Raw genomic sequence first — 26,124 nt, 5'->3', positions numbered from 1 at the left:
GAAACAACGTGTGTGGGGTGCATGGTGTGCCATCAGGTGCAGTGGCTGTGCTATCAGGAGGGCTAGGGGCTCTGACACAGAGCAGGGCAGAGCGACCCTGGATCCTGATGGGTGGCGGTGGGCTTCCCTTATGGACAGAGGCAGCAGAGGACTGATGGTCCAACCTCAAGGAGTTTTCCTGAGCTCACAGGAAAGTGTTAGCAATCCTCCCAGCCCAGAGCTCCTAAATTGAGTCTCTCACACTCTTTGTAAATTATATTGTACTCTTTCCAAAAATTCTAAGATGTTCAAGTTCTCCTTCTTCATCCTCCCACCCCAAATCCACTCCTTTTTCTGAAGGAGACAATCATTAACTCCTTAGCATAAATCATTTTTCACATCCTCTCTCTTACAGATTTTTTTTTTAATTACAAAAAGGTGGTTGTCTATATTTGTGATTTTATTGTTGTTCACTTACCAACGTATTGTATGTATTTTTCAATATCTAAATCTGACCTCTTGTATAGCAGTAGGCTTTTTAAACTTTCTACTCAAAATAGAGAAGAAAGATAAAGAAGAAAAATAAACAAAAGACTTCTTACAAATAACATATAAACCTTGTTGTAGGCCAATGAAATCAGTTTTCTGGGAAAGCATCCACATTGCTCAGTCCCCTTTTCTCTGAGAAGGGCCCTGGCCCAGGTGATGCTACCGGGAGGCCTTGCCTGTGCTCTCCAAGACCCCATGTGCACCCAGAAGTCCCCACTTACAGATCCCATTCCTAGAGTGTCCTCCTCTGCGTTTCTCTTTGGCTCCTGTAGCCACGTTTGCCTCTGAGGCAGAGCCAAATGCTGTGGGCTCTGTGCCACTCCGCAAGCAAACAAATGGCAGCATTAAATTTCAAAGAAGATGGTAACAAGTGCACACAAATCCTTAGATTACTGTTTTTCTGTCTTTCTTTTTTCTTTTTTTTTGAGACGTAATTTCGCTCTTGTTGCCCAGGCCATAGTGCAATGGCGCAATCTCGGCTGACTGCAACCTCCACCTCCCAGGTTCAAGTGATTCTGCTGCCTCAGCTTCCCGAGTAGCTAGGATTACAGGCATGCACCACCATGCCCAGCTGATTTTTTGCATTTTTAGCAGATACGGGGTTTCTCCATATTGGCCAGGCTGGTCTTGAGCGCCTGACCTCAGGTGATCCATCCGCCTTGGCTTCCCAAAGTGCTGGGATTACAGGCGTGAGCCACTGCACCTGGCCAGGTTACTGTTTTTCTACAAAACCTTCCAAAGAGCCAAGCAAGGAGTTTGGGGGGAATTGTACAAAAGCATACTTTGAGGAACCTCATTTTTGAGGTCTGATGTTGTCTGTAATAATTTTCCATTGCAAAGAGCAGAAATTCTCATCTTTATCTCTAGTGAGCAATTTCCTTTCCAGATGTTATTACGGGAGATATCAGTCACCAAGGCCTTGGCTGGCTCCCTGATAAAAGCCCTTGCAGTATTCCACACTGCAGAACCCCAGGCTATGCCCTCCAGGATTCACACTGGAAAGACCCAAGGCTCCATGCCACTGGTGGATGTGACTCATCTTCCTGACCCCAGGGGAGGAGAGTGGTGTGTTTGGTGCACACTGTGCACCTGTCAGTAGTCAGCATCCTGTAGGCCAGGAAAACACTGACTCTTCTCAGGAAAGGCTTTGATGGCAGTTGGAACAGAAGTACAAGTAGACAGAGGCCACTGAGTTATGGAAGAAAACTAGGCTGGATACAGTTCTGTGTTTACAACAGGAAGATGGATCCCTCATTTTCCTGCCCAAGCTGGTCATCAAAACAAGTAAACAAGTAGCCCCCCCTTTTTTGTTTTTAGGGTTTTAAGGTTTGCTATTACATAGGAAACACGATAGTATACATGGTGACTACCAAAGAAGGCATAAAACATGAGTGATTTTTAAGAGGTCCAGTGGGTGGTTTCTATTGGCTCTTTCTCTCCCTCATTATTCTACAGGATTTCCTTCACTAAAGTCCTCTGCTATTCACCCCACAAATCCTTCAACCCCTCTTTCTCCCCTGGACTCAATCACAGATCGTTGCTTCTTTAGCTATTTACTCCTTCCCTTGTCTCATAAAAAAGTTGAGCAAGCTTATTAGAATACACAGAATAAAGGATGAAAAAAATGGTCAAAATAAGCCATGAAGAAGGCAAGGAAAATAGTTGATAGAGCCAGCAATAAGATGAGCACATGGAAACATCTATCATATGATGTTATTCAGTTACTACAAGCAGGCATGAGCCAAGAGTCCTATGAGCCAAGGAAATGAGAAATATAACCAAGCTGAAGGTACAAGTCAGGAAAGCTCTGCCTTTCTAATGCACAGACCAGAGGGGAGGTGGGTGATCACGGTCCTGAGTTAAGTGCTTCTCTGACATTTTCTTATTTGATCCTGACAATCTTGTGGGGTGGACATTATTATAACACTCATTTTACAGATAAGGAAACTAAGAATTGAAGCATAAGTTAGTAATGTGCCCAAGACGACAGAGTTACTCAGTTGTAGAAATGAGATTCAAACCCAGGCTATCAGGCTCCATGTCTGGGTCCTGAACCAAAAAGCTCACCCTGCAGGACCACAGTGGGGGAGTGGGGTTCTGTGGGACATTTCTGAGACAAATGTAATAGGCATTTTTGTAGGACCATATCTCTTGACCTCTTTCAGTGCAATTCCTTAATATGGGCACAAAAGCATAAACCCTGTTGAAATTCAGCAAAAGCAATTCCTTGAAGCCAAACAATTTGTGCAGGTGCATCATTCTTTGATAACCTAATTTCCTTCTCTATGCACATAAATGAATACTGCAGATTCTATCAGGAATTAGAACAACAGGTATTTATTCAAACCATAGTCAGTCATTCTATGCATCCACAGCCCTCTCTATTAAGATTTATCCCCCACTAGAACCTCAAAGCTGAAGTCTTTGGTCTCCTCACTCTCAGGCTTCCTAACCTCTACAGAGAAAATACTCTTAAATACACAGCCCTCCGGGACAACGGAACACACAATGAAGACCTCTATTAAGAACATTTACAGGACAACTTGACCTGTCTTTGGTTCCTTTCTTCTATATTCTTTGTTAGATGTTTTAGCAATTGGGTATTTCCTCTATTCAAGACCTCATACCATTTGGGCAGCATTTCTCAAACTTTCAGCATCTGTAAGCCAGTGCGAGCTAACGCAAAGCACTCACTTTGGGTAAGATTTCATCACTATTTAAAGAATAAAAACATCACATTCTTTTTGAAAGCTTTTTTATTATGAAGAAATGCAAACGTACACCAAAAGTAGAATAATATAAAGAACCCCCACGGACTTATCACTCAACTTTAACTATAATTGACTCATGGCCAATCTTATTTCAACACGATTCTCATCCACTTCCTCTCTCTCATACCTTCCTGAAGCAAATCCCAGATGTCATATCATTCTATCCATAAATATTTCAGTAGGTGTCTCTAAAAATATGAATTCTTTATTTTAACATTACAATAGCATAATCACAACTATTTGTGAGAATTCCAAAATATTATCAGATATCAAAATATAGCAGATTCCCAATTGTCTCAAAATTTTAAAGTTTTTTTTTGTTTGTTTGAATGAGGATCCAAATAAGGCCCACAGATTTCCATCAGATAGAACATTTAAAAATGGCACTATTGTTTCATGCATTTGTAAGAGGGCATATTTTGTAATCTCTCCCCAGGATATCTGTCCTATTTGATAATGGGATCAAGTTCCATAGTCCATTGATTTCTTTCATTACCCTTTATTTTTACTAAGTTAAACACTCCCAATTTACAGACACTGGAAACAGTAACAAATGTTTGATATCTTTTTCCAATGACTATGGATTCAGAAATTAGAGATTTCTTACTGCAAACATGTTTAGACCTCCACCAGGTGCCAAATCAATTATGAAACATTTAAAATCTGGACAGATCCATGCTTTAACTTGGGAGATGGGGAAAAATGGGTCCCCCTCACCTACAGGGACTTCCTTCTGGTTCTGAAGAGCATATCTTCAACGTTACAGATTGTTTTAAAGCATGCCCAATACCAGATTAAGAAGGAGTCAAACTCCAGTCAGAGCAGACTGGACCTGAGTTTGGTCTTAAGAGGATTTCTCAAGTCCAGCTAATTGTTTTTCTCTTAGAGGGGCTGAGTTTTTCTTTTGGATCCTGCAGACCAATACAAGAATTGACTTCGTATCAGAGGCAAATGATCAGTAGATATGCTGTGATGGGCAAAGTCATTCAAAGTTATTAGGAGGATACTGAAAGTGTCAGGCAGGGTATGAGGTGATCCTGAAGGAGGATTGGAGCAGGGCCAAGTAGAAGACGAAGAGGGTGATATAGGAAAGAAGAGGGAGGAATCTGCAGTGGCATTCATATTTCTGACTCCAGTGTGGGATGCCATGTAAAAAGGAACCCTAAATTCACACATACATGCACACACACCCCAAAGAAACCCCTTGCAAGTTGCTCATGGCCCTAGGATGGAAAGAGCCAGCTGATCTGAGAATAAGAAAATGTACCTTACACGAAATATTCTCTTCATAGTTACAGCAAATGTTCTCAACACTGGCTGCATATGAGAAGCATCTTGGGAGTTTAAAATACTATGTCCGGGCCCCTGCGCAGGCGAGCGGAATCGGAATCTCTGGGTATTTTTAAACCTCCATCACTGTCCCTCTCCCGGACACCCCCACCCACACAGGTGATTCTAACATGCAGCCCGGCCTGAGAACCACCGGGCTAAACCATGGACAGCAAGGGCTATTTCAATAGCACAGGATCGATTAATGAGCAAGGGCTCATTACTCAAAATACTCACAACTTGAAGCTTGGTTTGGCTCAGCCTAGACTTCTGGAGCTTGGGGTGAGAAGCAACCTAATCTTCAGAATTCACAGCTCTCCTGCGAAACAATGTCAGCGGGGAGAGCCTGGCAGGGGAATGGGAAAGGAGGGGTGAGGTGTCCTACACACGAGCTTCCCTTCTGCCTGGGGAGAACACTGGTCCTCTCACTCCGCTGTGCATGGTGATCACACGGGAATATCTGTCAAAAGCAGCTTCCTGGGCCCCACTCCCTGCGTCGGTCAGAAGGTTTAGGATGTGGCCCAAGAACCTGCATTTTAGCAGGTCTCCAGGTGACTCTCTGAGGGTTTATGGAACAAACACACCTCCAGAAACCCTGAGAGGCCTCCAGGAGCGGCAGTGTGTGGGCCCTTCCTGGTGAACACGTGCCGGGCAAGGCTTCCCTCTTCAACCCTGGGCCCTGCCCCTGGTCTGAGCAGTAGGTCTGAGGTGGTGCCTAGCATCAGCGTTAGAAGTGATTTCAGGGCACTGTCCAATTGGAGACCTTCATGGAAAAGAAGTGGACCTGCCTCAAGTTTTCTCTGTACAATAGAAGGTGGAAGCGAAGCAGGAAGGACCCTTGGCTCATTCACTCCTTGCTTCTACCAAAACGGAAGCTGGCGTTTTCCTAGGCTGACAGCTGGCAGGAAGTGCAGGCGGAAACCAAGCAGCAGCCTCTGGTCTTTCAGAAACCATTGATTTTATCAGAAAAGTGGACCTCAAAGCATCATCAAAGCAAACATGCAAATTCTTGGGCCCCACCCCAGACCACCTACTGATCAGGTACTTCAGGGAGAAGGGCTCCCTAATCTGTGTCACAGCAGGCTCCCAGGTGATTCTGATGCTTGCTCGGTGATTATGGGCTTAGGAAAGGCCCCACCTCTTCTGGCCATCCCCTCAGGTCCCTTGTCATGGAGACGGGGGAGGCCCCACAGCACCTCCCCCGCTCTCACGGCTATTGGGAAGGTGCTGAAGGATACTGGGGCTGCCAACCTGGAGGAAAAGGAGCCTGGTTCCAGGCAGCTGCCACCTGCACAGGCTGCTCTCCCAGCTGACTTGCTTTATTTTCTCTAAGCCTGAAGAAGGGCTTTCCCCAGAGAGAAAGGACACCTGGTGCCTAATCCCCCGAAGCAGAGGCAGCTGTGGTCCAGAAGCCCCAGGGCCTGTTTCCACTGTCCTCCCTGGGGAAATGCAGGCATAGGGCTCAGAGAGGCCCAGGACTTGTCTCGACACTCTCCTTTCTCTGGCCAAGAAAATGCCTCCTCTTCTTGGAGGATGGAGATGCAAACACTCCCTTTCTGGAGCAGGCTGCAGCCAGAGGGGCGGCATCCTCTATCAAGACGAAAGCCCTTTTGGGACAGAGTGTCAGTGCTGGTACCCCACACTCCCAAAGATGAGGGGAGGCTGATCAGAGGCAGAGGCACAGGTGAGAACCAGCCCAGTGGGAAAGAACAAGTTACTTGCCTCTTTCTTCTCTGGACCCAATTTTGGAATTCTTCCAAGCATTCTGATCAGAGACAAAGACTAACATGCTCTAAAAAGGGGTCACCAGGATTGGAAGTAATCCAGAACTGTTGTGGATTCACTGCAGAGTCTTTCAATGTGTTATATGGGGTTCACTACTTTAAAACAAAAATTCAGGGACTTGGGATAAATGAAAAGTATCGTTTTATTGTATTTTCTTGTCAAACACCTTTACTTTAGGCAACAACTGAAGTATAATTTAATTCAGCAGGAAATATCACACTTGGAGGGAAAACACACACTCAAAAAAACCCTTAAATGAAAGCCAAACATTCTTTCCAAGGCACAGCACTGGCATTTTCAGATTGACAGCAGGACGAGTTTGTTTTCCGTGAAACAAAATCACGAGTCCAGAGTCTGTTTTTGAAACAGCTTTCCACTTCATCTCCCTTTCTCGGGCTCAGGGAACGATGCTTGTGGCCTTCCTCAGGGCCAGGTAGCCGGTGACGACGTCAGAGGGCAGCCTCCGAATATAGGAAAACTCTTCAATGGTGCTGAACCGCAGTTTGCTCTGGGGGTCTGTGTAGTTGGCCTGGAAAGAGGCACAGGGAAGGGCAGAAAGTTTTTGCGGGTAGGGATATAAGTTCAAGTATAAGTTTAAAAAATTTTTATATCCCTACCAGAAAGTTTTTTCTGGTAGGGATGTAAGTTCAAGTATAAGTTTAAAAAATTTTTCTGTTTCACTGAAAGTGATATATATTTTCATTATGTCTTACTCTGCCACCAAGAACACTAAATCACTCACTGTGGCACAGGCTCATTAACCTTCCCAGACTCCAGAAACACTTCAGTGTATGGACGGGAGGAAGGGGAATAACCACATTAGACTCTGGGACCCTTCTGGTTGGTGCCTCAAGGGCTGCAACAGGTCCAAGAATGAATTCATGATGGTCATCCCTCCCTGACTTCAGACTCCTGCCTCTTTCCAACAAATGTCCCAGGTCTGTGCTCAAGGCAGGAGCTGACGCCCTGCATGCTGGGCATGTGCCCCTCCCTGCTGCGCTCCATTTACCTCCAGCATGCTCCTTTCCAGCTCTTCCAACACCCCCTGCGCCACTTCCACGCCTCCCTGAGCCACTCTGTAGTGCATCACTGACCATTCACACCCACCCTTCCCCTAGAACTGCAGCCAGAATCTTCTTTGCAATGTGCAATTCTGATCATGTCATTCCTTAGCATAAAATCTCTCAAAATGGCTCCTCTGCTCCTGGGACAAAGGCCCAAGTCCTCAGTGCAGCTCCTCGGGTCTGGGCCTTCCTTTGTCCTCAGCCTCCTCCTCAGCCACACGTCCCCACTCTGATTCCAACTATCCCTGGCCTCTAAGTTCCTCCCTTTTACCATGCCCCATCTGTCCTTTCCTTGGCAGGGGACCCCAACTGTGGCCCATTTTGCTCAGTAATCACCAGTTCATTCTTCAGGACTCAACCCCAAAGCTACACCTCGAGGGAAGCCTATTTGTCACAGGAAGTCAGAACCTCACCCTCCACTCTCACAGCAGCAAAAATACTCCAGTGGAATGCACATCTCTGTTGCTTTAAAGTTTATTATTTACATGACTCTTTGATGATGGTCTAGGCTATGAGGGTCTATGAGACCGGAGCCCTGTGGTTTGCTTATCATTGTAGACTGGCTCCTAGTGCAGTGCAGAGTGCACAGAGGGCCTCCAGTCAGGGTTTGTATAACAAAACAAATGATTAATGAATGAATAAACAGACAGACAATTGGGACCATCACAGAAAAGAGAACTTGTTTCCCAGACATATCAAAATTCTCTCTTGGTCTCTGTTCCCCGTGTGCCAAGTGGAGAAAATAATTCACTAACTATATACCTCAAAGTACATAGGCTTCTATGGATTTTGAAACAAAAGACATGAGGGTGAGTCATTTTGAGCTCCTTTAAAAAAATTATAAAAGATGCCATTAAAGTCTAGACAGATAACATCCAATTATTCAAGTGTAGATGTCTGCTTTAATGTGGATCACCTTTGTGTGGACCTAGACTTACAGTAATCTGTGATTTAGGAAGGGAGGGAACACTCAATAAAAAAGCAACGAGCTGTCGGGAACTTATTTATAGGCTTCTCATGCCCTAAAAAGTCTTCCATTTTGCCACTGGGGCCTCCCCTAAGTATTTAACTGCTGTGTGTTAGGAAATGGTATTATTCCTAAAAGGCTAAGATTAACTAATAGCTCTATATAAAATAAAACTTCAATCCCTTGGCTTGACCTAGATGTTACCTTTCTGTACCACATTTCCTTTAATGACAGTAATATAAGGAACGGCTTAATTAGAAAAACAGTGACAAGTCTCTTCTGAGGGATCCTGGCCATGAGGGAAGTTAGGTTAACTAGTAGGAGAGGCTGCTCTGCAGTTCCGAGCAGAGCACAGGCATGTGTGTCTGGCATGGACCATCTGGCCTCCGTAGACGAACCAGCCTCGGCCGAGCTCCATGTCTGTGGCTGCCTCACTCCTACCAGCAAACTGTGCTGAGCCGGCCCGCCCAAGTTCAGACCTCACTGCCAAGAGGCCTGCTGAATAAACAGTGCAGAATACAGAGATCCTGTGGCACCAACAAAAAGGTTACCAACAAAAACCTGAACAGACTGGACTGGACCCAGGGGCCAGCATCTAGGATTCTGAATAGAAGGAAGGATGCCAAGTGACACCCCAGAGTTGAACAAGTAAAGAGCTTCACACCTACAGTCCACCCTCCTCTGGATGCCATCCCTTGAGCCTAAGTGAAATAAGCAAAGGCCAACTTCCTACAGGAAAGCCAGCAAACAGCTTCAGGCCCCCCTTGCTGCAGCGTGACAGGCAGTACTCACAGCTTGCCCGTCTCACCCAGAATACACTTTTCATAGCTCTGTAATGAGTGCTGAACACAGGTGTGACCCTGCATGTCTTGCTGCCGTGCCTAGGCACAGGGGAAACAGTCACATGGCTGGCTGGGAACAGGTGTGTGTCCATGTAAATGTGAACTAGGCTTTACTTTTTAATTATGTAACTTTAAATTATATAAGCAACAGACGAACATGTTCTCCCCTAAAAAAAATAAAAAGAAAACATTACAGATAAGACTAAAGTCCTCATTTATCACCATCTACCATCCAAAAGTCCTCTGCCTTCCCCTGGAGAAACCACCGCTAAGTGGGCACCTTTCCAGACTTTTTATGTCTACCCCTTTACACATATGTAAACACACAAGAGAAATAATTTGTGTGTGTGTGTGTGTGTGTTTTTATATATGTAGCACCATGCTATTTATATTGCTTTGCATCTTTCAATTGACATTACATCCTGGAAATTTATCCATGTTGTTACTATGCATTGAGCTCAAGAACAGTATGAAAATATCCGCTGTGATAGACCTTGATGTTGCTTCCAGCATTTTGCGAATGCAGTCTCTCATAAGCATTTCTGCATGAAGTTCTTTGTGCACACTATTTCTCTAGGGAGCTGCCTATAAGGCATATTGCAAGGTCAGATGCTTTTGCTTTTTTTTTTTTATCTCAACAGACTGTTCCAATTGTCCTCCAAAAAAGCAGTACCAGTGTATGTTCCCACCTCAAAATAGCAATGTATGAAGATATCCATTTCTGTATGTTGGTGTCAAAATGTATAAGCAAATGTCTTAATTTCTTCCCTGTTTGATGGGTCTTTCTCCTAATTACCAGTGAAGCTGAATATCTACTTATTGGTCATCTATATTTCTTCTCTGGCAATTGCCTATTTATATCCCTTTTGCTGATTCTTCTGTGGGATTGTCCTTTAATGAACTGGGAGACTTCTTTGTCTATTCAGAATTTCTTATTTCCTACATACAGTGGGGCAAGAGGTTTTAGGTAATGTGTAACATGACAAGTCTACTGCCAATGACATTAAGGGGCCTGGAATAATGATTCTCCTTCCTCCTAATGTGTGAAAACCACTGTACTAGCAGATGAGCTGCCTGAAACAGTAAGGATAAAGCTGACATTCTAAGGAACCACCCTCAGGTCTGGCCATAACCGTGGCCTCCAGAAACTCAAAATGACACAGGGAGAGATTTCCACTTTGGGCCATAACAGAATAACTGGTGCCAGATGAGCTCTCTTGCCATAAACGACTATTACAACAGGTCAAATATATGCAGTAGCCATTTTCAGGCAACAGACAAGAGGTAGCACAAGACTACAATGCCTGAGAAAAGAGAAGCTCACAAGGTAAGTTCCAGGATCATCCAAACTCTCTCTGCCTGCGCCAATTTCCTGACCGTGGGGCAGAGGTGGAGCTCATGCAGAGCTCAGTGGACCCACCGAGCTGGGGAGGCAGAGATCAGATTCAGGGGCTACTGAAACACCTGATATTGGCAAAACCGAGTAACAGAAGAGGGAGCTGCCTTGGAAGGGAGGCAAAAGTCAGTTTGGGATTCCACATGAGTCCATAACCATGGGCTAGGCTATGCATGTTCAAGGCAAGACTATATAGGTTTTACTGGAGAGTGGTTAAGAGGGAAACAGAAACTCCAGAGGCTGAGCAGTGCTGGGAGTTGCTGAAGTGCCAGCCCAGCCAGAATAGAGATTGCTGTAACACTCCTGGCACCTAGCTAAGACAACAGAAAGGCCACAGCTTAGGAATTAAAATCATGCCCTTGAGTACCATCCATTCTAGTCTCACCACAACAAAGCCTAACACCAAACTTCAGTAAGACTGGCAGAGGATAAAGAACTTAGAAGTTAAGTGCAACTAAGTTAAAGAAGCTTGGGAAACATGGGCTTTCTGCAGACCTGCCCTAAAAAAGTGCAAAACCAAACCTACACCCATTCAAGGTGATCAGTCAGGAACTAAGCTACCACAGGAAAAAAATACTCTTCAGGGAAATATAACAGAATCTAAAGTTTTTACAATACATCATCCATAATGTCCAGTACACAACAAAAAAACTCATAGATGCAAAGAAACAGGAAAATGTGACCCACAGTTAAGAAAAAAAGCAGTCAACAGAAACTGGCCAAGATGAACCAAATGTTGGAAATAGCAGATAAATACTTTAAAGCAGCTATTATGTGTCTGACGACTTAATGACTTAATGACCAAGTAGTCTTAAAAGACAAGGAAATCACCAGAACCAGACCCAAATATGATGTAGGTTTTGAAACTATCAGACAGGAAATTAAAAATGACTACAATCAATATGTTAAAGGAGAGACAATATGCAAGACAGAAAGTTATTTCAGGTCAGGCACAGTGGCTCACGTTGGTAATCCTAACACTTCGGGAGGCCAAGGTGGGTGGACGGCTTGAGGCTGGGAGTTCGGGACCAGCTTGGGCAACACAGTAAGATCCCTTCTCTATAAAAGAATTTTTTAAAGTTAGCCAGGTGTGGTGGCACACACCTGTAGTCCTAGCTGCCTGGGAGGCTGAAGCAGGTGGATCACTTGAGCCCAGGAGTTTGAGGCTGTAGTGAGCTGTGATCACACCACTGCACTCTAGCCTGGATTAGAGAGCAAGACTCTGTCTCTAAATAAATAAATAAATAATTCAAAAGAAAGTTATTTCATCAGAGACATGAAAGCTATAATAATCAAACAGAAAAGCCAGAAATTAAAAACCCAGTTAAAGAGGTAATGCTTCCAATGGGCTTATTCATTGGTATACTCTATACAGTGAGTAAAGAACTTGAAGACACATCAGTAGATATCATCCAAACTGAACCACAATGAAATAAAAGAGTTTTAAAAAGCAAACAAACCAGAACAGAGCATCCAAGAATTTTGGGACACTATCAAATAGTTTAACATGTGTGTAACTGGAATCCTAGAAGAAGGGAAAAAGACAAGGCAAAAGAAATATTTGAAGAAATGATGGCCAAGAATTTTCCAAAATTCTTGACAGATACCAAACCACAAATCCAAAACCTCAGAGAACATCAAGAATACATACCAGAAAAATAATACCCTGAGTCATACTCAATAATACCCAGTCATATTCAAACTGCTGAAAACAAAAGACAAAGAGAAAATCTTGAAGGCCGTCAAACAAGAAACATTACATAGAGATGAACAAAGGTAAGAATTATATCAAACTTCTCACCATGGAAGCAAAAAGACAACATTTAACCACTGACATCTTAAAAGTGATGAAAGAAAAAACTGTCAGCTCAGACTTGAAAATGTCATTCAAAAATACTCATTGAAAATATCATTCAAAAAGGAAGAACAAGGCTGGGTGCAGTGGCTCCATGCCTGTAATCCCAGCACTTTGGGAGACCAAGGCGGGAAGGATCACTTGAGCCCAGGAATTTGAGACCAGGCCTAGGCAACAGCGTGAAATCCCGTCTCTACAAAAAATACAAAAAATTAGCCAGGCATGGTGGCACACACCTGTAGCCCCAGTTACTTGGGAGGCTGAGGTGGGTGCATCACCTGAGCCTAGGAGGTCGAGACGGCTGCAGTGAGCCAAGATGGTTCCACTGCACTCCAGCCTAGGCAACAGAGTAAGACTCTGTCTTAAAAAAAAAAAAAAGAAAAGAAAAGAAAAAGAAGAAGAAGAAATAAAGGCTCTTTGACAAAATAAAAAAAGAAAGGACTTCATTAGCAGCAAATCTACTTTATAAGAAAAGCACAGTAAATTGTTCCAGTAGAAAGAATATGACATCAGACTGCACTTGGAAATAAACAACAAAATGAAAAAGGGGGGAAATAGAATGAAATGAAGATAAAAGAAAGTTCTTTATTTTTCTTATTTTTATTTCTCTAAAAGCTAACTGTCTAGAGCACAAATTAACAGCCAAGTATTTTGTTTGCAGCATATGTAAAAGTAAACTATATGACAACAAAGAATTAGAGACTGGGATTAGAAATTCACTACCAGAAGACCCTCACAATACACACAAAGTGGTATAGGATTTGAAAATAGACTCAGGTTATTTAAAATGTATATTTTAAACATGAAAGTAACCATTCATTATTTTTAAAAGAGGTGTAAATAATAAGAAAACAGAATTTTAAAATGTTCAATTAACCCCAGTTTTATCATGAGAAAACATCAGAGGAATTCCAGTAGTGGAGAATTCTACTAAATACCTGACCAGTGCTCCTTAAAACTGTTAAGGTCATTAAAAACAAGGACAATCTGAGAAACTGGCATGGCCAAGAGGAGTCTAAAGAGATGTGATGACTAAATCTGATATAGTTTTAGGTAAAAACTAAGGAAATGTGAATAAACTATAGACGAGTTAATAATAGTATATCACTATTGGTTCATTAATTGTAACAAATATACCATAGATGTTAATAACAGCAGACACTGAGTTTGGGTTATATGGGTACTTTCTATACTATTGTCTCTATTTTTCATAAATCTAGAACTGTTCTGAAAAATACAGTCTACTAAAAAATGCTCAATAAATCCAGAGAAGGCAGAAAAAGAGGAATAAGCAAACACAAATGGAACAAATAACTAGTGAGATGGTAGATTTAAATACAACCATATCAACAATCACTTTAAATATGAATAGCCTGAGGACAACAGTTCTTAGATTGATAAGACTGGATAAAAAGCAAGATCCACTGGGTGCAGAGGGTCACGCCTTTAATCCCAGCACTTTGAGAGGCTGATGTTGGGAGATCACTTGAGCCCAGGGGTTCAAGGCTTCAGTGAGTTATGATCACACCACTCCATTCTAGCTTGGGCAGAAGAGCAAGACCCTACCTCCAAAAGAAAAGGAAAAGAAAGACCCAACAACTCAACAATATGCTTTCAACAAGAATCCACTTTAAATATATAGATAGTTTAAAAGTGAAAAGATAGGCTGGGCGTAGTGGCTCATACCTGTAATCCCAGCACTTTGGGAGGCCAAGGCAGGAGGATCACATGAGGTCAGGAGTTTGAGACCAGCCTGATCAACATGGCAAAACCTCATCTCTACTAAAAATATAAAAATCAGCCAGGTGTGGTGGTGTGCGCCTGTAATCCCAGCTACTTGGGAGGCTGAGGCAGGATAATCGCTTGAACCCAGGAGGTAGAGGCTGCAGTGAGCCAGCTGTGCCAATGCACTCCAGCCTGGGGAACACAGCAAGAATCTGTCTCAAAAAAAAAAAAAAAAAAAAGTGAAAAGATCAAGAAAGACATACCGTCCACACATGAATGGAAGTGATATTAATTTCAGACAAAGTAGACTTCAGAACAATGAATATTATCAGGGAGAAACAGGGATATTACATAATAATAACAAAGGAGACAATTCTCCTCTGTACATACTTAATTTGGCCAATTTGTTACATAAGTTGGAGTCATAGTTTCATTAAAATGTAAAGCACTTAAATTATTTTTCCAAATTTATGAGATGAAAAAGGATTAAGATGAATCTTAGGTTCTAACTTCTGCAAATAAGGAAATGGGGGTGCTCTGAGGTTCCAGAGCTTTAGTAACCTGCCTACTTTCCACTCTTCCAGCTATGCTGGCAGTTCCTGAATTGTGTTCCCCAGAAGCACTTGAGCAGTCACTGTGGTGAGGAGTGGGGAAGACGACAGGTGGCCAGATCCACATAGGACCACAGCAGAAAGGTGGCTCCAGGCTGTTTATGTATTGGATTCTGTAAAAGATTTCATTTGGAAAAGGGGTTCTGATGCTTAAAAATAAGTTTGAATGTCACAACCTTTGCCAAAGCACCTATTAAACATGGTTTTGTAAATACAATCATCATCTAAAATGCAGGTTTTTAAAACTTCAGCAGCAAAAAAAGAAATACATAGTTGTTTCTTTCATGTTATCTCATATAGTTAACTAGCAGAGGTAAAGAAGAGAAACTGGAGTCTCCTGCTTTCTGGTTCAGTCCTCCCCGCAGGCTGCCCCACAGATGCCTGTTTGCAGCAATGAACACACTGCACAAACCTATCACCTATCACTGTAGACGGGCTCCAGGCAGGACCAGCCGTGGTCAATATTCAACACTTGTCTAATTAGACATTACTGTGAAATCTTTTCCATTTAATGTTATAAGAGATATACTCACAAGCAGACCTGAAACATCAGAATACTTCTTAGCTGGCCTAAAGGATGGAGGAGCATCAATACTGAAGTCTGGAAAAAAAAAAAAAAGATAACTAAACGAAACTGAAAACATTCAAATCCCTTCTCTTTTTTTTCCTAAAATAGTATTTGATAATATTCCTGAAAATTTCCTTTGTGATTAAGTAGTCACAGAAGTCTCTGGAGATTAACTAGAGAAGTAGGGGAGGATTTCCAGAAATAATGCAGTGTGTCACAGGCCAAGTGCAGGCTCCAGATCTAGCCCCGCCCTGTCACCAGGGATGCTCTATTTCAGCAGAACCACCGGAAAGCTCATCTGCCCACCAGCTATTTTCACAATCTCACACTACATGGGCTGATGGTGATGAAATGCCAAACAAGCCAATAACTGGATCTGAGCATCCCGACACCCTCGTGTCCACACCCAGACGAATGACTGACTAGCTCACTTGTCACCCATGTGAGTCACCCCCATGAAAGAAGTATAAGTGGAGCAGAAGATGGTGAGAACTTTGAACTTGTACTTCCCAGTGAAGCTGAACAGAACATATAATAGTGTTTTACATAAATCTGGACACACTGCAGCATGAAGTATTTACTCTTGCTAAACACTGGTTCACAAAGTAAAAGAGCTGGACTTTAAGCTGGTTGTCAGGAACTCTCCTAAATCTGGCATTATACTTGGGCTACCTTGTTTTTGGAAACACATTTTAAGAGTAGACTTTTGAATGAGAAGTTTGTCTAGTAGAAACACCAATATTATCATATTGGGACCTATGACACTAAAACCCACACATCCATGACAACACAAACAGGCTCAATACAGATAACAGTTATGAGAAAATACACACGTAATCTGCCCACACTGATGCCACTGTAAAATTCTCAAGCTAAAAATTATTTCCTACAATGATGCAAACACAATAAAATACTGTAGGTTTGTTGTAAGACAGTTCCTACTCTGAACATTGTAAACACACGGAAGGCTCTAGCCAGCTCACAGTTAGGATCGTTCAGTTGCCACGGCAATGCCCTTTCGGAAGCGAGGATTTGTTTCAGGTTCTTCCAGGTTCTGTTCTTCTTGCCAGCTACTGCGCCACCGTGGCCAGAGTGCTCGAATTGAAGGCATGGATTAGAAGAAACAAAAACCAATGGAGACCACCATTTCAGAATCTGACATTTATGCTTAATCATACCTGTAATGTACCGCTCATCTGTCAACAATCATTTAGACCCCTGAGACTTTTTTTAAAAGGTATTTCACTGTACACGTTAACATGTTAATCTTATTTTAAAAAAGAGGTTTTCAGATTGTCAAAACCCTTGAGTTAGTTTGTGTTGGGAGTAGAAATAAAAGGCTACTTCTTTTTTGCACGTAAAAAAAAAAAAAAGCCTTTATTGGGTCTAACTTTGTAGAATTCATTCATGAATTTCTTCATATTTTAAGATAAATTTACTACAAAGTCAGATTTAAATCCATGACTGCATCTCTAAACTCCCTTCTTGGGGCAAGTCTCTGCCAAGCAAACTGGGGATCCTGGAAAAGTTGAGAAAGCTCCAGCTGCAGTATGGCAAGCCTTCTGGATATCTTTTTTTTTTTTTAAATCCTATAAAGATGACAAAATAAAATGGAAAAGAATACCAAAATCTGTTGCAAACACTGGTAACATTGTATTTCCAAAACTAATTCATTAAAAAAAATTAACACTATCATCTGAACTGCTGCAATTTATTACCAGTCTCAAGAATGAAAGGAAGAGTACCCCGTGTTCCACTCAACAGCACAACAGCTTTGATTTACCTTACGAAACTAATGAGGAAGGCCGGGCACGGTGGCTCAAGCCTGTAATCCCAGCACTTTGGGAGGCCGAGACAGGCGGATCACGAGGTCAGGAGATCGAGACCATCCTGACTAACACAGTGAAACCCCGTCTCTACTAAAAAAAAAATACAAAAAAAAACTAGCCGGGCGAGGTGGTAGGCGCCTGTAGTCCCAGCTACTCAGGAGGCTGAGCCAGGAGAATGGCGTGAACCCGGGAGGCGGAGCTTGCAGTGAGCTGAGATCCGGCCACTGCACTCCAGCCTGGGTGACAGAGCGAGACTCCGTCTCAAAAAAAAAAAAAAAAAGAAACTAATGAGGAAATACTTCTCATTTAGCTTAATATTTCAAGCTCTGTCTAAGATTGTAAGACCAATGAAAAGGTAAGGGAACAATCATCACGGAAATGACCCACCCTCCAAACAGTATCCTTGAATGAATCCACAAAGGACACCCAAATCCTTGGGATATGGCACACTGAGAGATCAACAGGAAGAACCCTTCTTCTTTTGTCTCCATCTCACCCATGGGGGAGAAGGAGGCGACTGGGACTGAGGGAGAAGAGAATGCCAGTGCCACCTTGCCTGCAGGCCCAGCAAGATCTGAGGCTGAGGTGTGGCATTTGGCTGTTTATTGAGCTGATACCTTCGATGCTTACCACAAAGTTGGGATCCTTAAATGGCAAAGGTTTGGCAGCTTTTTCCACAGGTCCTGTGCTAAACTCAGAGGACACCACTTTATTCTCATTCATGGCTTCCATGCTGATACCCTTCAAACACAATACAAATAGTTTGAAGAAGTCAGTTTCTTCCAGCTGAGTTCCCCAACTCTGCTCTCAACAGGGCATACGATGATGCCACAGGGCATGCAAGGGAAGACAGTGTGCCCAGAGCTCCAGGAGGAAGCCTGCCCCAGGGGAGGGCACACCACACGGGGAGTAGCACCTGCTGTGCAGAAGCCACAGGAGAAACAGGCCAGGACCCCCAGCTACTATGATTCCCGGGTACCCTAAATGCTGAGCACAGGGCTGGCTGTCCTACCCAAGTAAGATCATTTAATTCTGGCAACCACTCCACAGTGGGTGCTATTATCCCCAACATACACAAACGAAAACTGAGGCCCAGGGGAACAGGTTCAAGGTCACATAGTGATTGACTTTTGAATTCAAACCTAGGTTGGGCCAGTTCTGAAGCCCTCACAATCTCCATGACACCACACAGTTCTGACTTCCACTGATCTTTTGAACTCTGTCTTAAAATATGAAGACAAAAAAGGTCCAGCCCCTTTAAGGGTCTAGTTGGCCAGAGAACCCAGACTGGAGCTGGTATGCTTAAGGGGCACAACAGGACATGGGCATTCCAAGGAAGGAAAATGGAAAAAAAGCTGGAGGGCCACAGGTCAGCTGGCAGCAGCCAGAGTGCCCTGACAAGGAGGCTAATATGGTTTAAACCAAAAAACGTTTAAACTAACAATCACAAAGAAAAAACAAGCCAAAGTAAGAAGCCACTTCTGATCTGTAATATAATTTCCAATCTTCCCAGACTTCAATTAACTTTGAAAAAATTGAGATGTGATTTACATACAATGAAATGCACAGATCTTAAATGTAGTTGTCATGAGTTTTGCCAAAAGTTTACATTAGCACAATTCCTATCCTCGCCAATACCTTCCAGTCCTAGCGGCAACTGCTGTTCTAATTTCTACCACATTACTTTTGCCTGTTCTAGAACTTCATATAAATAGCATCTAACAGCATGTACTCTAGTGTCTGGATTCTTTTGCTCAGCATAAAGTTTCTGAGATGTGGCCGGGGATGGTGGCTCACGCCTGTAATCCCAGCACTTTGGGAGGCCAAGGTGGCAGGATCACTCGAGGTCAGGAATTTGAGACCAGCTGGCCAACATGGTGAAACTCCATCTCTACTAAAAATACAAAAATTAGCCAGGCGTGGTGGCATGTGCCTGTAGTCCCAGCTACTCGGGAGGCTGAGGCAGGAGAATCACTTGAATCTGGGAGGCGGAGGTTGCAGTGAGCCGAGATCATGCCACTGCACTCCAGCCTGGGTGACAGCGAGACTCCGCTGTCTCAAAAACAAAAGTTTCTGAGATGTATCCATATTGTTGCATGGATCAGTTTGTTTCATTGTATTTGCACACTACTCAACACAATAGTACTCCACTGTAAGGATGCACCCCAATTTGTTTATTCATTTTCCTGTTGGTGGACATTTGGTTCACTGTCAGTCTTCAGCTATTATAAATAAAGCCTCTGTGATGTTTTTATTTCTCTTGGGCAAATACCTAGGAGTGGAATGGCTGGGTTATAGGGTAAATGTATGTTTAACTTCACAAGTCACTGCCAAATCATTTTCCAAAGTGGTTGCATGCATCCTTCAAAAAAAGAGTTAAGGCCGGGTGCAGTGGCTCAAGCCTGCAATCCCAGCACTTTGGGAGGCTGAGGCGGGCGGATCACAAGGTCAGGAGCTTGAGACCATCCTGGTTAACACGGTGAAACCCTGTCTCTACTAAAAATACAAAAAATTAGCCAGGTGTGGTGGCGGGTACCTGTAGTCCCAGCTACTTGGGAGGCTGAGGCAAGAGAATGGCGTGAACCCAGGAGGCCAAGCTTGCAGTGAGCCGAGATCGCGCCACTGCACTCTAGCCTGGGTGACAGAGCAAGACTCTGTCTCAAAAAAAAAAAAAAAAAAAAAGAGTTAAGGCTAAAAGTCATCATGTTGTCACATGGAACATGGAAGACACTACATGATTAACTAAAACACAACTTATCTACTCTCAGCTGGAATTTTAGCAACTTATTCTGGTTCCCTTATGCTGATAAGTTGCTCAACTTACTTAGTAAGTGAAACTCTTACTTAGTAACAGAGTATGGTGGAATATGAATATATACATTCATTCATGTCGGGGGAAGAGGAGTGGAGAAGACAAGAACCACTCTCACACTGCTGCAATAGTTCTTTGAGTGCTCTCTCCTCAAACACCTTCCCTGACGCCTCTCCAGGTCTCTCCACGTGAGCCGGGGCTATAGCCAAGGACTCCAAGCCCTGCGCTCCCTCTCCTCTGTGGCTGCCACCTTCTGTCTGGATTCCCCTTCACCTCATCGTCTCCACTTCCCAGGTCTTTCTTAGCATTTCTTCCCTCCAAGCTCAGTGCAAATGTCAACTCTAAGAACTGAGAGGCTGCCCATTCCTCATCCTTTTCCTACCATCTGTACCCACAGTGATCTCTCTGTTCCTTCCTCCCACCCTCCCTTCACACCCACCACTCCCTTCCTCCCACAGTCCTTTGCGTTTATCTGGTAACTTCCTGAGCTACAAAATTCAGAGGTAGGACTGTGCAGTACTCATCTTGCCTACTCCAGCCCATTCTCTACAGCTCAGCCAGTGACACACTTTCCAATGCAAGATGATGCTCCACTACTTAAAACTGGCCAGTGGTTTCTGCTTCCCTTGGGATTAGGAACAAATTCAGGCCTCCTCTCCAGCCTTGCCTCTTGCTCCCTATCCTTCCTATCTTTTCTGGTGCGATATCCATTTAGCCATTTGCTATATAGCAAAAATAGTCTCCAATTTTTCCATTTTCATTTATGCTGTACTAAGATTATTTTCATTGGGATTCGTCCATGTCAGGTTTAATTTTACAACAAAGGTTAGATTTAGTATTTTTTTTACATAACTTTTATTGCTTGTACGATTTTTTTCTTCCTTTATGGTAATCATATTTCTACCAGGTACCTGTACTCTGGGAGACCCAGTCTGATAAGGAAGATTTGATTCTCCCATCACATTTAATCAGTAACAAACGTTACCTTGTGCAGTTTTAGCCAGCTGTCAATGTTATTTTGCATTGACTATTTGTAAGAGTAACATTTAGTATATATTGTATATATGATTGATAGTTTAGACAAAACAGCAGTTTTATGATACAGGCAGGGAACAACAGATCAGAAGAAAGGGGGACAAGGAGAGAGGGGGAGATTCAGAGAGGGAGGATACACAGAGGGCTCAAAACATGCTGCTTTACTTCATGGTTCAGCCTCTGTCCCTGCTTCTAACCCAGTGCCTAGCACAGAGTAGGTACCAAATAATGAGTGATTCATTGATTAACTGATCAATGTTAAGGAACAAGACAGGGTGGCATGACTGAATGCCAGCATCAGCACTGGAGATGTATATGCTGAGAAGCTCCTTACAAGGAAGCATCTCTGGTTGGAATGCAGTGGCCAAACACACAGGAAGGATAACTTGGAAAGAAACAACTGAGTGTGGTTACCTGCAGGGGCAGAGGGGAACACAGTGGAATGGAGAGGGAGACGGGAAGGAAATAGAAGAGAGAAAATCTTCTCTGAGTATAGCTTTTTGTAGAGTTTTGACTTTTTGAACCATGTTAAGGTTTCATATACTTGAAAAAATAAATAATGAAATCAGCAAGGACGGGGCAGGGGATAAAAAATAGAATTTTAAAAATCTTATAAACACGAATTCATTTGTGTTTCAAATAACACAACCACACTGAAGGGGAGGCAAGGGAGAAATAACCTGAGTAACTATGAATATGGTATTTTGACTATGTAATCCAAGGTTAAAGGCCAAAAAGAACCATACATAGTTGGTAAGTTTGTTTCTCACAGGGGCACATGTTAATAATTCTGAAACTACTTTATATGTATTCTAAGATACACAGCAAATGTAGAAAAACAAATAAGAAAAGGGGGAAGGCCGGAATGAGCACTGTGGAACTGGATTGAAGCTAGAGGTCATCAATATGAACTCACAGTTTTCAATACACAGGCAGATAATTACAGAAATAGATACAGAGGTGTGGGGATTGCAGGTATACACACACATAAATTTCCTAGCTCTGTCCACTGAGAAGACTGGAAACAATGAAAAATAGGCAAAGCAACATTCAGATCATCCTTTCTAAATACAATCGGCCCTCCATATAGGGGGGCTCTGCATCCATGGATTCAACCAACCGCAGATGGAAGACATTCGGTGGGGGAAAAATGCATCTTGACTAAACATGTACAAACTTCTTTCCTTGTCATTATTCCCTAAACTGTACAGTATAACAACTGTTTACATGGCATTTACATTGCATTAGGTATTGTAAGTAATCTAGACATGGTTGAAGTATACAGGAGGATGTGCACAAATTATATGCAAACACTATGCTACTTTATATCAGGGACTTGAAGTTCTGTGCATTTCGGTATCCACAGGAGGTTCTGGAACCAATCCACCACATACATATACTGAGTGGCAAGTGTATTATTCTCTAAGAACCAGTGATCCATGAATAAATGGCTGACTCTAGGGCTGGAGCAGGAAAGTGTAAGAGTAGAACATCTTGTGGTGTCAGAAAGCAAGCACTGTGTCAGTTTATTTGGGGTGCCATAACAGAATACCATAGATTGGGTGGCTTAAACGATAGAATTTTATTTTCTCCAGTTCTGGAGGCTAGAAGTCAAGAACAAGATGTTGACAAGTTTGGTTTCTCCTGAGGCTGTGTGCATCCCTGGAGTTTCTCCCACTTCTTATAAGGGCACGAGTCATCCAGGATCAGGGCCCACCCAGACGACCTCATTTAATCTTAATTACCTCCCTGAAGTCCCTATCTCCAGAATGTAACTGAGGTGTACTAAGGGTCAGGACAAAATAATAAATCCTGGGGGCCTGGGGGTACCAAAACTCAGTCCATAACAGCATCCAAAAAACTACACAGGCATACTAAAGGACACAGGAGCCAGTTTGAAGAGGCTTCTACTGGACCAATCTCAAAAACTTAAGCAACAACCCAGTATATACATAAATCCAGAATATATGAAGAACTCTACAACTCAACAACGAAAAGACAATTCAATTTTTAAAAGGGCAAAGAATTTATTCAAAGAAGATATATAAACAGCCAGTAAGCACGTGAAAAGATGCTCAACATCACTAGTCATTAGGGAAATGCAAATCAAACTCACAATGAAATTCCCATGCACACTCACTAGGATGGTTACAATTAAAGACAATAACACATACTGGCAAAGATGTGAAGAAACTGGAACTCTCATACATTGCTGGTAAGAACATAAAATGGTGCAAAAACACCATTTAAAAAAAAAAAATTGGGTAGTTCCTCAAAATGTTAACCACAGAATTATCATATGACCCAATAATTTAACTTCTAGGTATACACTCAAAGAGAATGAAAAACGTATGTCCATGCAAAAACTTGTACACAAATATTCATAGCAGCATTATTCATAATTGCCAAAAGGCATAAACAACTTAAATGTCCGTCAGCTGATGAAGAGATAAAATGTGGTACGGCCAAGCACAGGAACTCATGCCTGTAATCCCACACTCTGGGAGGCCAAGGCGGGAGGACTACTTGAGGCCAAGAGTTCAAAAGTGGCCTAGGCAACGTGGCAAGACCCTGTCTCTACAAAAAATAAAAATAAAAAATTAACCAGTTGTGGTGGCATGTGCCTGTAGTCCCAGCTACTCTAGAGGCTGAGGCAAGTTTAGGAGTTCAAGATTACAGTGTGCTATGATTGTGCCACTGACTTCCAGCATGGGCAGCAGAGTGAGCTCCTTCTCTAAAAGAAATAAAAAATAAAACACAACATGTAGTATGTCCATAAAATGTAATATTATTCAGTCACAAAAACGGCATACTGATTCATGCTCTATTATGGATAAACCTTGAAAAAAATTACACTAACAAAAAGAAGCCAGACACAAAAGGCCACATATTGTATAATTCCATTTATATGAGATACGTAGTCACATTCAGAGACAGAAAGTAGATCAGTGGTTGCCAGGGGCTGGCAGAATAGAGGAATGGGAAGTGACTGCTTACGGGTAATGAGTTTCTCTTTGGGGTAATAGGAATATCCTAAAATTAGATGGATATTGTGAGGATTGCACAACTCAATGAATATACTATAAGCCACTAAATTACATACTTTAAAAGGGTGAATTTTATAGTATGTGAATTATATCTCAGTAAAGCTATTACAGATAAATTTATAAAAGAAGGAATGAATAAAGCTAGTAGTGGATTATAACCCATAGAATACAATAAAAATCCATGACATAAATACTGATTTTAAAAAATGAATAAATGGCCTGTTGTAGTTCTGGCTACTTGGGAGGCTGAGCTGGGAGGATCACTTGAACCCAGGAGGCTGCACTGCGCCATGACTGTGTCTGGCAATAGCCACTGCACTCCAGCCCAGGCAACATAGCTATACCCCATTTCTAAAAAAAAAAAAAAAGTAAAATAGAAAAAAAAATGAATGAATGGAAGAGAAGAGAAAGCTGTTGCTCATAATAGGATTCTAATTAATAAATCTAAAAGGAATGAAGATTCAAATTGGGAAATCACTACTTGTCAACCACCACAATAATAACTATTTCAAGCAAAAGCTATCAATGGATATTAAAAGTCACTGGCAAAGTATGAAATAAAATAGGATATTTATAGTCTCAAAGTATCTTCCCACAATATACTTCAATACAAACATGAAGAGAATAACTTTACATTGGAGAAACCTGGCAGATACCACCTTTCTAACATCATTAGTAATTTGACATCAAGTGCCACAACAGGATGCATTGAGAAGAAGACAGCATCACTTATCCATTTTTGTCAAAAAATATATAACTCAAATCTAACCATGAGGAAATATCAGACAGGCCCAAACTGAGGAACATTCTAGAAAATAAGTGGCCAGTACTCTTCAAGTATCAAGGTCATTGTGTTAGTCCGTTTTCATGCTGCTGATACAGACATACCCAAGATTGGGTAAATTATAAAGAAAAAGAGATTTAATGAACTCACATTTCCACGTGGCTGGGGAGGCCTCACAATCATGGCGGAAGGCAAAAGGCACGTCTTACATGGCAGCAGGCAAGAGAGAGAATGAGAGCCAAGTGAAAGGAGTTTCCCCTTATAAAACCATCAGATGTCCTAAGAATTATTCACCACCATGAGAACAGCATGGGGGAAACTGCCCCCATGATTCAATTATATCCCACCAGGCTCCTCCCGCAACACGTGAGAATTTGGGGAGCTACAATTCAAGATGAGATTTGGGTGGGGGCACAGCCAAACTGTATCATTCCACCCTGGCCCCTCCCAAATCTCATGTCCTCACATGTCAAAACCAATCATGCCTTCCCAGCAGTCCCTCAAAGTCTTAACTCATTTCAGCATTAACTCAAAAGTCCACAGTCCAAAGTCTCATCTGAGACAAGGCAAGTCCCTTCCACCAATGAGCCTGTAAAATCAAAAGCAAGTTAGTTACTTCCTAGATACAATGAGGGTACAGGCATTGGATAAATACACTCATTCCAAATAGGAGAAATGGGCCAAAACAAAGGGGCTACAGGACTCATGCAAGTCCAAAATCTAGCAGGGCAGTCAAATCTTAAAGCTCCAAAATGATCTCCTTTGACTCCATGTCTCACATCCAAGTCACACTGATGCAAGAAATGGGTTCCCATGGTCTTGGGCAGCTCTGCCCCTGTGGCTTTGCAGTGTATAGCCTCCCTCCCTGCTGCTTTCACAGGCTGGCATTGAGTATCTGTGCCTTTTCCAGGCACACAGTGGGAGCTGTTGGTGGATCTACCATTCTGGGCTCTGAAGGATGGTGGCTCTCTTCTCACAGCTCCACTAGGCAGTGCCCCAGTGCGGACTCTGTGTGGGGGATTCAACCCCACATTTCCCTTCCGCAATGTATTAGCAGAGGTTCTCTGTGAGGGCCCTGCCCCTGAAGCAAACTTTGGCCTGGACATCCAGGCATTTCCATACATCCTCTGAAATGTAGGTGGAGGTTCCCAAACCTCAATTCTTGACTTCTGTGCA

At 42.6% G+C, this 26,124-nt stretch overlaps 1 protein-coding gene across 4 annotated transcripts in view; it reads right to left on the bottom strand.

Annotated features, from left to right (window-relative positions):
- INO80C (INO80 complex subunit C) overlaps window positions 1-26,124 on the bottom strand; it is a 43,253-nt gene that overhangs the window by 7,325 nt on the left and 9,804 nt on the right. For 2 of the 4 annotated variants that reach the window (XM_011943677.1, XM_011943680.1), the window contains exons 2-5: window positions 17,901-18,011; window positions 16,425-16,536; window positions 15,407-15,474; window positions 6,538-6,942 (exon numbers count right to left, since the gene is read on the bottom strand). In XM_011943677.1, the coding sequence (XP_011799067.1) occupies window positions 6,811-6,942; window positions 15,407-15,474; window positions 16,425-16,536; window positions 17,901-18,011 (423 nt within the window). In that variant the 3' untranslated portion in view covers window positions 6,538-6,810. Of the gene's footprint in view, window positions 1-6,537; window positions 6,943-15,406; window positions 15,475-16,424; window positions 16,537-17,900; window positions 18,012-25,098; window positions 25,153-26,124 lie in introns of those variants that run through there. The other 2 variants (XM_011943678.1, XM_011943679.1) reach the window with 2 other exon arrangements.

The sequence above is a fragment of the Colobus angolensis genome, unplaced genomic scaffold, assembly GCF_000951035.1.
Source record: "Colobus angolensis palliatus isolate OR3802 unplaced genomic scaffold, Cang.pa_1.0 Scaffold220, whole genome shotgun sequence".
Lineage (NCBI taxonomy): Eukaryota > Metazoa > Chordata > Mammalia > Primates > Cercopithecidae > Colobus > Colobus angolensis.
Note: the sequence above shows the minus strand (reverse complement) of the source record. Positions and strands in the feature narration are given on the sequence as shown.